The sequence below is a fragment of the Panthera onca genome, chromosome C2 (assembly GCF_046562875.1).
Source record: "Panthera onca isolate mPanOnc1 chromosome C2, mPanOnc1 haplotype 2, whole genome shotgun sequence".
NCBI classification, from domain to species: domain Eukaryota; kingdom Metazoa; phylum Chordata; class Mammalia; order Carnivora; family Felidae; genus Panthera; species Panthera onca.
Window position 1 is genome coordinate 14,316,585 of NC_138347.1, and position 13,719 is coordinate 14,330,303.

General features: G+C 36.8%; 1 protein-coding gene across 1 annotated transcript; it reads right to left on the bottom strand.

The window, feature by feature from the left end:
• Positions 1 to 8,379: 8,379 nt before the first annotated feature.
• On the bottom strand, positions 8,380 to 13,101 carry LOC145712432 (keratin-associated protein 20-1-like). The gene is made up of 3 exons (XM_081790144.1): positions 12,999 to 13,101; positions 10,231 to 10,240; positions 8,380 to 8,467 (listed from the first exon to the last, which is right to left on the bottom strand). Exons 1-3 carry the CDS (start codon positions 13,099 to 13,101, stop codon positions 8,380 to 8,382), a joined length of 201 nt encoding a protein of 66 aa, XP_081646270.1.
• Positions 13,102 to 13,719: the final 618 nt, after the last annotated feature.

A 13,719-nucleotide genomic window follows, 5' to 3' on the forward strand; every position in this document is an offset into this window, starting at 1 on the left:
TTTACCCATACTAGTAACTTTCTTTGATTTCTATAGTTCCAAACCTTCTATTGTTATCGTGTCTGTTTTGGAGAGTTTTCTTTAGCTGATCATTAAAGGTAGGTGCTAACGACAAATTGTCTTCGCTATCCTTCCATTGTGAATGCCAGAAGGATATTTCTGCCAGATGTAAATTTGACAGTTGATTCTTTTTTCTTTTAGTATTGGAAAATTTTTGTGTCATTTCCTTTTAGCCTCCATGGTTTCAGATAAGAAATTTGCTTTCATTTAAAGTGGTTTTTCCCAATGTGTCTTCACATTGAGAAATAATGATATGTTAAAATTCTTTTTTAGTTTTACTCTCTTTCTTATCTTCTGGGACTCTGATGATACTAGTGGTAGCTTTTTTTATTATTATCCCAGAAGTCCAGGAGGCTCTGTTTATTTGTTTGTTTGGACTATTTTCTCCATATTCAGATTAAGTAAATTCTATTGTTCTTCCCTCAAGTTTATTGATTCTATAGTTTGTCATTTCCACTTTACTGTTCAACTCAGTGAGTTTTATTTTGGTTATTGCATTTTTCAGTTCTATAATTTTCATTTGGCTCATTTTAGAAAGTCTTTTTGCTTAGATTTTCTACTTTTTTTTTCATTTCAAGAGCATTTTTAATTTGCTTCTTGAAGCAACTTTATGATGGTTGTATTAAAATTCTTATCAGTACTGTGAACAAATCTTTGTTGGATCATCCCAGTATCTGACTGATGCTGATGTTGGCATCTGTTCTCTTTTCTCATTCAAATTGTGATTTTTCTGTTTCTTAGTATAGTGAATAATTTTTAAATTATGTTCTGAATATTTGGGATAGCATAAGACTTGAATCCTATTTCATCTCTCTCTCTCTCTCTCTCTCTCTCTCTCTCTCTTTGAAGCAAGCTGTTCTCTTATGAGGTAGCAAGGGTTGGACGTGTGTATTTATTTAGCTTCCTCTTGGGTCACTGAAACCATTCTGGCTAATGTGAACTGCTCACTCACAATGCAGATGGGTGGAGTAAAAGTTTAGTATCCACCTCTGTCTTGCTGACACCTTCTGGTGAAAATGGGGTGCTTAATTGAACTCTGCCTCATTGCCTCCGAGTGGGGGATATAAGCCCAACTTCCCAGTGGGCCCTGTTGATATTGTGGTCACTGCAAGTAATCTGTTTTTTACTTATTATATCTGTATACATAACCATCTCAGTGCTGGTTTGATGAGTGACAAACTGTAGCAGCAACACAGATCCCACTGTTGAGAAGCTCTCCAGTTTTTCGATGTCACATTCTGCAGAGAATGTATAAATTGACAAAAATGCCATAATATAAAAAAATTAGGATTCTGGAGATTGATGAAAATAAATAGATCTTATCTGTTGTATGTTTTTAAGTGACAGTGTGGAAACAGAATGATTAATTTTGCATAATTGTTACCATCTTTAATGCATCCCTTTAATATTTAATATTTTTATTTAAAAAATTTAATGGTTATTTATTTTTGAGAGAGAAGAAGTGTGAGTGGGGAAGGGGCAGAGAGAGAGAGGGAGACAGAGAATTGGAAGCAGACTGTGAGCTGTCCGTGCAAAGCCCGACATGGGGCTTGAACTCCAAACCGTGAGATCATGACCTGAGCCAAAGTCGGATGCTCAACCAACTGAGCCACCCAGGCGCCCCCATTTAATAAATGTTTATAAAGTGACTACTTTATACAATGCTTGGTGTATATATACTTGGTGACCATTTTTCTACGTGCTGAATGATAAGATTTACTCTTTCATCTCTTTATATAATCTTTTTCTACAGTCATACCATGAGAACATGACAGTTACAAAAGACCATTAGATAAATATCTATCTTGGGTATTTATGGAATGAAGTTATTTTGACATATTCATAATTTTGTGTGAAACTTTGAAATACAATATAAATGAAATAAAAAATGAATGCTGTTTAATGACAAAAAGATGCATTTCACTTACATCACATCAAATGAAATTGTTTCCAGAAGTTGGGTCTATAGGAAAGGTAGCCTCCGTGGAAAAATATTAGGCTTGGTCAAACCAAAATAGGAAGTGTATACAAAAGCACAGCAATAAATGGTTCAATCCAAATGTGTAGTGTCAGGAAAAGGTTAAGCACAGAGACATCATAATAGAATCATGGAAAATTAGGTTACCATTATGACAGTATTATTAAGTAATTAAAATAATTGTTAGTTACAATTTTAGCTTATGAAGATAAGGTCTTAGTGTGATCAAGGTGATGATGATAGTAAGTGGCTGTAGATATACCTGAATGCACAATTTACATTAGTGATGCCTAGGAAGAAATGAGAGTCGTATCTTTCTGACATTTCATCACTTTGGAAATGCAAATAACACAGTTTATTCGGCCCTAATCACCAAATTCTAATGGAGACAAAGACGGGTAAATGACGATAAAGGAAACTAAGAGTAGATGGGGGGTGGGGGAGAGGGGAAAGTGGGTGATGGACAGGGAGGAGGGCACTTGTTGGGATGAGCACTGGGTGTTGTATGGAAACCAATTTGACAATAAATTGTATTAAGAAAGAAAATAAAGGAATATTGGCAATGAAGATGTTGATTTTAAAATGAAGGTAAACTTTTTCTTCCTATGAAAGCTATTGGAATAATCTGTGCACTGAACTAAAATGGAAGTATAAATTAAGAGGAAAAAAGTTCCATAAATCCTAACATGTTTCAAATGATTTTAATCAACCAAGGTGAAAAATGCCACATTTGAACCTTACTCCTCCCTCCCACCATTCCTGTAGGCTGAGATTGGGTCGGCCGCTATTTGAAGAGAGAATGGAGTTCTATGTGAAGAGTTACAAAAACCTAGTCATTTACAGGAGGAGGAGTTCAAAAACCTAAGTGGCTCTAGAAGTTCCTCAGTAGAATCCACAGGACCAGAATCTTCCACAATAAGATGGGTGGCAGAAACTATATCTATGTCCATTATAGTCACAGCCCAAGTGGCCATAGTACTTGCTGTGGAAGCACACAGTATAAGGAGTGGATGGTTCAGTTGTGAAACAAACAGTGCCTCAGGTTGAATGTAAACATCTGCCTCAACCTTTTATACGCCCTCAGTAGTGGGTGGAGAGAACCACAGGCAGTGTTCACTGCATATTTCACACTACTTTTCTTTAGAAAAATTTTAAAGTCTCTTAATCCATAAGGTAAAATGAAGCCTTCATAAGTAAGATTACTTTGCTACAACGTTAGAATTCCTGTTGTCAAATCATGTGGCTTTTAGAAGAGGCATTTTTTTTTTCAGCAAAAGAAAACAAGTCATTCAATTAAAAATGGGCAAAGGACCTGACCAGACACTTCACAAAGAAGATAGACAGATGACAGAGAAGCACACAAAAGGATGTTCAGCATCACATGTCATTAGAGAATTGCAAATTAAAACACTGAGATACTGTTATACACCTTTTAGAGTGACTAAAATCCAAAACACTGACACCACCAAATGTTGGCAAGAATGTGGAGCAATAGGAACTCTCATTCATTGCTAGTGGGAATGCAAAATGTTACAGTCACTTTGGAAGGCAGTTTGGCATCTTCTTACAAAACTAAACAGATGTCTCACCATGCTACCCAGTAACTGTGCACCTTGCCATTTATTCAAGTAAATTGAAACTTATGTCCACACAAAACCCTGCGGACAGTTGTTTATTTCAACTTTATTCATAATTGTCAAAATATGCAAGCAACTAAGGCGTCCTTCAGTAGGTAAATGGATAAGCAAACTGTGGTACATCCATGCAATGGATATTATTCAGTGAAAAAATGAAATGACCTGTCAACCCACTGGAAAACATGGAGCAACCTTAAATGTGTATTGTTAAGTGAAAGACAATCTGCAAAAGCTACATACAGAATGATTCCAACAATATGACAAGGGCAAAATATGACAGAGCCAATGAAAAGATCAGCGGTTGCCAGGATAATGGGGGAATGAGAGAGGGATGAAAATGTGAAGCACTGGAGATTTTTAGGAGGGTGAAGCTACTCGATACTGTAATGGTGGGTACAGGTTATTACACATTTATCTACACCCACTGAATATAAAACACAATGTACACTAAACTATGGTCTTTAATTAGTAATGTGTCAATATTGACTTATCAGTTCTGACAAATGTATCCCACTAATGCAAAAAAAAAAATTAATAATGGAAGACACTCATGAAAAAAGGGTAAGGGTACATATGGGAACTTTCTGTACTTTCTGCACAGCTTTTTTGTACATCTAAAACTGATCAAATCAGTCTATTACTTTTTTTTAAAGATGTGGTTGTTTATTTTTCAAAGACTTTGCTTACTCTGGATTTGGCTAGTTGATAAATATTACCAAATTACTTGGGATGATATAGAGCACACAAACATTCCTCTATATTTGTGGTTTTTTGTTTTGGATATCAGTTCTACTCAACTGTGGATTTCAGGAGTCCTTATATTTACACAATTCTATTATATAGTCTAAAGTTTTATATTGTATTTGCTGGATGAGTGAATACCTTGAAAGGGAAATTACTTGATGCTGAAAGTCTGCCAACTTTCTTCATCTGTTCTCAGATGAAAATATGTCTTGTCTACTAGATCATGTTTTCTACAGAGTACTTTCAGTGGACTGACTTAACATATTTTTATGATTTTTAATAAAAAAACCTTATTCATGTATATTGTATAACATCCATACTATGAATAAATCAAAAAGGTAGAACTTGATGAATTTTCAAAGTGCACATAGCTGCTTAATCAGTACTTACATCCAAAAATCACATATCACTAATATCCCAGATGACTCCCCGTATGTCCATTTCCATTTAGTACAAGCCTTTAAGTGTAACCATTCCTGATATCCAAAACTAAGGATGTGGCCAACTTTTGAACCTTACACAAATGGAATCACACAAAGAGGATTATTTTATTTGGCTTCTTTCAATCTGTATTTTTTGTTGTTAGAGTCATGCTTTTTGTTTTTGTGTTAATTCTTAGTGCTGTATAAAATTTCAATATACCACAAATATATACTACAATATACTACAAACAATATACAATATACTACAAACAATATACAGTATACTAAAAACAATATACTACAAATATACCACAATTTCTTTATTCATACTCTTAATGGTCACTTGTCTTGCTTCAACATTTTAACAAGATTTTACAAATAGCGTTGCCACAGTCAATCTTGTTCATGTCTCTTGGTACACTTATGTGTGTATCTAAGATATGCTAGTTGTTCCCATAATGATGTTGCATTTAAAAGCCCTCAAATCTCAGTGTCATATGACATTAACATTTATGCCTCGCTTCTGTGTTTGTGCGTCTGCTGGGGTTCAGCCAATATAATGTAGATTTGGCTCAAGTTGTGGGTTGGCTTCGAGCCTTCTTCATGTATCTTCCTTGGACTGGCAGCTACTGGAGGCATCCTCCCCCGGGGAAAAGGCTAGAGTACAACAGGGAAAGCTCAGACATGCACACTCCAGGGCTATATGGCAGCATCCCTCTGGTCAATGCAAATAACATGGTGAAGCCCAAAGGCAGTGATCAGAGAAATACACTCTGTCCACAGTAGACCCAGACCAAATGACATTGGCTGCTGTACCCAAAGGGGAAGGGATGCATACTCCTGCCCTAAAACTAAGAGGGAAGAGAACATATTCTGCTGAAGAATGATTTAACCGAGGGATCCATAAATTCCTGCCCACCATTTGTTTTACTGGAAAACATCCATTCATTTATGTATGGTCTGTGGCTGTTTTCATGCTATAGTGACAGAACTGAGAAGTGGAGACACAGACCATATGGCCTACAAAATCTAAAATATTTTACTATTTACAGAAAAAGTTTGCCTACTTCTGATTAATCTATCAAAATAGACATACCAATTAGGTATATACTCAGAATCAGAATTGCTGAGTTACAGATGCTGCTACCAAATAGTTTTCCAAAGTTCTACCTTTGCCCCTGCAGTTTGTCCATTATTACTACACTCTGTATCTTCATCTTGTTTGCAGCATCAATGAATTACTACCAACTATTGCAATATTTTACTTCTTTCTTAATAAGTCTAGGGCCTTAGAGCTAACAATTTTTATAAGCCAGTCTTCTATGGAATATGTGTAACATATCTCATTGTCTATATATTGAAACCTCCAGAGACATTATCATTATTTGTGCACAATGAATGTTCACATGTATATTTTGTATTCATTTCATGCTTTTGTGAATGTCCACATTTCGGTCAGGATCTCTTTCTTTCTGCCTGAGCAACTCTACTGTCACTTACAATTAATACTTGAGAAAAATAAATTGTCTCACTATTTTATCGTTCAGAAACTTTTATTTTTATTTTTGGAAGAAACATTTGATGATATGAGATTCTAGGTTGATAGTTATCTGCAACCTATTCTTCCTTAAAATGTTACTGTGTTTTCCTTTGGCTTCCTTTGCTTCTGTTGAGGAGTTTACTTACGGTTACTCTTTGTAGGTAATATTAGTTTTCTCTAGCTGCTCTGATTTTAGCTTTACATTTAATTTTTAGCTCTGGGGTCGTGCCTAGATGTATTTTATTTTATTTTGTTTTATTTTATTTTATTATTTTATTTTATTTTATTTTATTTTATTTTATTTTGCTTTATTTTATCTATTTTATTTTATTTTTGTTTAGTTTAGTTTTTACTTTAGTTTGTATTAAAATTCCAGTTAGCCAACATACCGTGTAATATTAGTTTCAGGTGTACAATATAGTGAGTCAGACTTCCATAGCACACCTGGTACTCATCACAGCAAGTACCCTCCTCAGTCCCCATCACCTGTTTCCTCAATCCCTCCACCCACCTCCCCTCTGGTAACCACTAGTTTGTTGTCTAAAGAGTCTGTTTCTTGGTTTGCATCTCTCTCTCTCTCTGTCTCTTTTATCCTTTGCTCACTTGTTTTGTTTCTTAAATTCCACATATGAGTGAATCATTTATTTTATTTGTTTATTTTTAAATAAGCTCTTCATTGTATTTAATGTTTTCAGTTTGAGTTTCCCTAGTAAAACAACTGCTGCCTCAAGGGTGTAAGATAAATTTGATTCTGGGGAAATTTAATATGTATAAGGTATACATTTGATAAAGGCCAGACCCCTAGGTAAAAAATGAAATAAGCTCATATTAATTTGAAACTGAGAAAATATTTCATGATTTCCATAAGTCTATTTTGCCATACATATCTAGTTTTTCCAAATACTTAGAATAAATTGGTGTATTTTGAAGTATTTTTCAGACACAATGTTGGTAATATGACTAGCAGGATTTATTATTAGTGCTGATATTTTAAATTTGATACTCATTCTTTAGGCGAAATGTTTTTTTAAAAAAATTGAAAAACATTTAGCAGAAGTAGAGCTTTTGCTGATATAATCCAACCATAGGTGTTACCAAAACCACAAAACATACAGATACCTACATGTTTTAATGACCTGATGTGAAATACAACTCTTGTAAAAACTAGTTATTTTTAAGGCTTAGATAAGGACATAAGCCAACAGAGATGATAAAAGAGATTATCGAGATTTACATAAAAACAGACTTCATATGAATGCTGTTGGAAAGAATTGATATTTTTACTCTTCAGTATCAGTCACATAATGACCACAAAAGAGAACTGTGGCTCTCTCTTGCTCTGTTTCACCATACTCCCACCCCAACCTTATACACATGTGAATAATCATACACAAACACACAAACATACAAGCTAAACTGATGGAGATAATTTAGTATAAATGTAACAAAGCAATATTTGCAATGAAATAAAGTTTATTTAAGCATACATGTTTTAAAGGGGCACCTGGATGGCTCGGTCAGTTAAGTGTCTGACTTCAGCTCAGGTCATGATCTCATGGTTTGTGATTTCGAGCCCCACATTGGGCTCTGAGCTGACAGCTGAGAGTCTGGAGCCTGCTTTGGGTTCTGTGTCTCCCTCTCTCTCTGCCCCTCCACCGTTCACTCTCTCTCTCTCTCTCTCTCTCTCTCTCACAAATAAACGTTAAAAAATAAAAAAAAAAATACATGCTTTCAAGTAAAATTGATAACCCAACAATTAAATTTTATATCACATTATAAAGGTAATATCACATCAAAGGAAATCCTTTCCTATAAACTGTGATAGGATCTAATTGATAATGATGAATCAAAACAGGCATGCTGAGTTTCCTTTATTTATCTCAGATAGTTTAATACAGAGTCAGTATTTTTGAAGACATTTTAAAATTTTTCATGTCAGGGAAACATGAAGAGAATGCAAGTAAAATAGAGTGATGTAGCCAATAGACGAAAAATTCCTCAGTAGAAGCCATGGGACCAGTATCTTCCGTAGCACAACGGGCGGCAGCAGCCATAACCATAGCCACCATAGCCACGGCCATAGCCACAGCCCAGACCACCATAGCCACAGCCCAGGCCACCATAATAGTTGCCGTAGTAACACATGGTGTCAGAAGTGGAAGCTTCAGTTGAGGAGCAGGAGGTAGGTGTCTTTAATATGAATGCCTCCATCTGCCAAGGGCCTTTTATACACCCTCAGTGGTGGTGGAGAAAACCACAGGCAGCAGAGTGGCCAACATCTCACTAATTTGCTTCCTACAACATCATGAATATTTTGATTTGTTGGCAAAACATGGCCCTCATAACAGATAATTTTACCCTTATGTCAGGACTCCACCATGAATTTATGGGCCTTTAAAATGAAACTCTATTCTATTTTCAAGGCTATGTTTCACTGTATATTTATTTAGTTGCATAAATGTGGCCTGATTACGTGGTATGATGCAAAACCTGAAAATAGGCATCCCATTGTTTGGTTTTCATTCCATTCCTCTTTAAGAATTTTAAAACGAGCCTTGTCTGGAGGAACACGCTTCCTGAATCTTTCACATAAAGGATGGTAGAATATATATTCATTCTACCCTTATAAAATATCCAATCTACTCTTACAAAAAACACTTCCTTCCAACTCAATATGGCTACTCTTTGGTTACGTTACTGGCAACATGCTGGCAAGTACTATCACATATGGACATATTTGGCATTTATTTATCAACCTACCCTTGAGTATGTGCTGCCTTGATCTTTCCGGAAAATGTATGACCATTTATGGGCAGAAACTGTCTATGCTTTATGCTTCCTTGTGTCATCACATATGGAGGTGCTGTAGATGTACCTGCAAACCACATGAAGGTTAAGCTTGGTACTCCATCCTAAGCTAATGTTTTTTCTAACAGGGCTCATTTTTGCTGTTACAGAATGCCCTGGATTTGCAGTAGTGATGTGTCCTAAATGATGTGTGGGAAGTATGAGAGGTGAAAAGAGTTTTGCATTCATTCTTCATTCCCTCAGTTTTTGGCTGATTGATGAAGAGTTGGTGGAGATAGAAATCCCCAATGGAAAGACTAACTGACCACACAGCAGACACTAGGCTCCAGGCTTTTTTTTTTTTTCCTTTATTTTCTTTCTTTATTTCAACATTTTAATGAGAATTAAAATATAATTTTAATTTAAATATGCTTTACAGAAAAGAAATTTAGATCTATTTAAGAGTACAGGTTTCTCCCACTATCTGAAAATAGAACAATGTTCCTATGAAACCTTTCCTAGAGTGGAATGGCATAAAGTGAAGAAACAGTTACTGTTAATTTATATGAAAAAAAAAAAATTGAGCATTCCCAGACTAAAAAAAGAAGAACCTTGTAAGGCTTTGGTGATACTTTAGGACACATCTTGCTAACAGATGCACAAAATAAATCAGGAGGAAGCACGATGCTCACAAACACAATTCAGGCCTCTGAGGGTGATGCTACGATGCATAGTTCTTGGGAAGGGAGCAGGCAGGGTGTGTGTGGGGGGGGGCGCCACTCTCACAGCTTGGGGTGCTCGCTGTTTCTATAATGACTTCCTGCAAAGCCAACACTGAATGCTATTTTCACTTTTTGCCCTTTTTGACAAAAGCAAGAACCCCTTTTGGATTTCTTTTGGTTAGAGAAAACAGGTGCAAGTCTAAGTTTCTTGGTAAAAGCCAGGGGTCCTAATGCAAACTTTTGAAAAGCTACCTGCATACCCAAGTGAGTTTTGACAACAAGATTAATATAACTTTTATATCTTCACTGTATGTAAAGTTATTGGGAGATTTTGTTAAGAAGCTTCCTGACTTTATCGTTGCCGAGCCCAATTTTTCTCTGACCCCACAAACACTGCTTCCAACACTGAGAGTAGTGATGGGTGTACAGATGGGATGAAGAACACGGCTTTCCCTCGGGCTTCTGGTATAGATTCTATACAACTTTAGAGAAAAAAAAAATCACACAGGTTTTTCAGCTCCTTTCAACCATTCAATTGTTACTTATCTGTTACTAACCATGGGCCGGCCGTTTTTAAGACATTGTGTCATGTGACAGCTTTTATTGTTCCTGTGTCTCCTCATATCACTGATCTCATTCACAGCATGAGATGCCAGAAGTGGTAAAAAGACATGAGAGAAACTTCCAGTATTGTGAAGAAAAACAAATAAAATAAGTTCAGTTTCTTCTGGAATCATTACTTTTCTTCGTTGGGTGAAACGTGTGTCTGGCGTTATGCTTAATGCACATCTCTTCACAGCATTAAGGTAGATTTTCCGGTATCAAAATGACGCGTGGCACCTGCTAGTCAAGCAGAATTTCATTGGTAGGATTCACTTTTCAAATGCAATGATGGCCGCACGTTTTTGGTGGGGTTTTTTTTTTTTTTTTTGAGCAAAATGTAGCAATTTTTGAAAATAAAGTAGAAAATCCATTTAATCAAAATGATCTTTGCCTGACTGATATCGTATTCCATAAACCTCTGTTGTCTCTTCACCATTTCCCGATGTCATGAGGCTTCTTAAGAAAAAAGAAATATTCGTTCATGTTGGACATTGTAAATGCCGAGCTGAATGAAGAGAGGGAGTAGTATAAAGGGAGATGGTGGGGACTCAGTGCGTGGAAGACTGTGGTGGTGAGGTGGTGAGCAGTGAGAGGGTCCCTCCTGAAGGATCTGTCAAACATCAGGCAGTCGGCAGCCACCAAGCATGGAATTTTTCATGAACTATTTTATGGATAACATGTAGAATATAACCAGAAGCCTGTGTGGTGTGGGGAGCAAACGATCTCTTTCTTGAGGCACAGTTTTAAGTAATTCGGCTAAGACTCAGGGTATCAGGAAAGAGACAAAGGCAGGGGTTGTTAAATGTAGTGATAGGAAGAAGAACTGCTTCAGTAGGCAAAAGTATCATTTATCTGGCATGAGTAATTTCATAGTCTGATCAGATGTGGTAGTAGCTGCCGAATCCCACGGAAGCCTGGATGACATATGTCCTTCGATAAGAAGAGCTCATGTTCAGATCCCTGAATTTGTAGACACATCAAAACTTCAGAGACAGCCAAAGACAGTCTGTTCTCTCCTCTCTGTTTCTGCCTTCTTTTCTCTGTTTGTCTCTCATTTCTCTCTCTCTCTCTATTCCTTTCTCTCACATGCGTACGCACATATATAAACCGAGAAAAGCAAAAATGATGGGACATTTTAATGTAAATGCAATGCAGCAATATTTACAGCCATAGGTCATTATTAAACATGAACTTGATCTCTCCCATGAGTGATGTGAAGAAGCATGATGCTAATACAACATAAAAGTAAAACTTTTCTGTAAATTATAAGTCATCCCATTGATTTTGGCTGATCGAAATGGGCATGCTGAATGTGAATTATCTTTTCCCCAATAGTCAGGAATGAGGTTGGCATTTCTGACATGAATAGGAAAAGCTGGGTGAGGAAACACAAGAAATGAGTCCAATAAGTGGAATGGCAATCTATTTTATTTAAAGATAATTCAGCTTGGCAGTATCTTGGCTGAACAAAATGATCAATAGTACATCATGTCTATCAGAGCTCTAGGAGGATTGGGCACAAGAACATGGTTGCTCGAGTTCCTGTGGTTCTCAGCTGCTGCATGCAGATTCCCTAAGGCATTCCCATCATACGCAATGTCATCATCTCGACAATAAGAGCCTGGTAATGGGCATGTGTATACATGGGCGTAGCTCCAATGTCTCTCACATTGCCAATCAAAACTTAATAGAATTTGTTAGAAATTACATGGTTTGCTATGTCCCATCCTTAAAGCCAGTGATATTCCATCACTTAGGGAATATTTATTCAGCATTCCCTATATGCCAGTCACTTTTAAGGAAATGGATTATATTACTTCTATAATAGTGATTATGACTCCTCATATGACCTTCCCCCCCCATTTATAGCATTAAGATGTAGCAAGTTGCAAAGCCAGTTGAAAACATTAATCCTCCCAAAGCAATATTAAATCGAATTATTTCAACATACACACACACACACACACACACACACACACATATAAATGCAACAAGTATTTTCAGTGAGATAAATGTTTATTAAAATTACTATATACTTTTCTCACATATCATTGTTGATCAAAAATGAGGGAAATTTGATAGGCAATACAATATCAAAGGAAAAGGTTTTAAAAACTACGAAACATTCCATGTGATTTCAATGAGTTCAGGTAAGTTTTGCAGAATCCAACCTATTTTATTTTGTCTTTTTAGATGTCTTAGGATGATGTTGACATTCAGAGGAGAAAATGGAATTATTCACAGGAAGAATCATGGAGGCAGATTCAGGAAGCTGGAGGAGGATAAAAAGTTGAGTTTCTCTGGAAGCTTCTCAGTAGAAACATCTTCTGCAGCAAGATGGGCGGTTGGAGCCATACCCGTAGCCTCCACAGGCATAGCCCACGCCATTGTAGCCACATCCATAGCCACCATAGCCACAGCCCAGGCCACCGAAGCCACATCCATAGCCGCCATAGCCACAGCCGCCATAGCCACAGCCGCCATAGCCATAGCCGCCATAGCCACAGCCGCCATAGCCACAGCCGCCATAGCCATAGCCGCCATAGCCACAGCCCAGGCCACCATAGCCATAACCTAGACCTCCATAGTAGTTGCCGTAGTAGGACATGGTTTCAGGAGTGGAGGATATTGTTGGAGCAGGGAATCCGTTTCTGTCAGTTTGAACATCACTGTCTACACAGGTCCTTTTTATATGTATCTTCAGTGGGCGGGACTTGTTGATCACATATTTCCTACTAATTTACATTACTACACTTCCTGAGTCCTTGCCTCATTAGACAAGGTGAGGCCCTTGTGCGAGCGGGATGGCTTTGCTGTTGAGTCAGCTTCCCTGCAATCAAATCCTGTGCCTTTGATGTGTTTTTCTTATTCTCTTTTTAAGACCCTTGCTCACCTTTTATTTATTTAGGTTAAAATATTTGAAAGAATTTTTATCGAGGTGAGTCATTGACAAGGTTCTAAAATGTTGATTTTTAAAATTCTGTCGTTACTTCTAATATTTTACGTGAGGTTCTTCCATAATGTGGAAAATAACCTTCTTAAAAATAGAGCTTCCTCAGCAGAGTCAGGTAAGCTTTTCATGTTTATTATTCATTTTAATAAGTAAGTTTCATGTGAGCATAAGAGTATCTTGAGCTGTATTTTGGAGCTTTATAAACATATCCTCAGGATCTAATATCTGTCAGTATTCCACCATCAGTCTTCTCTCCTTGTATACTCTTTGTAG

Excerpts from the sequence above, each read along its gene's own strand:
- LOC145712432 (XM_081790144.1), bottom strand. The coding sequence starts at position 13,101 with ATGTCCTACTACGGCAACTACTATGGAGGTCTAGGTTATGGCTATGGT.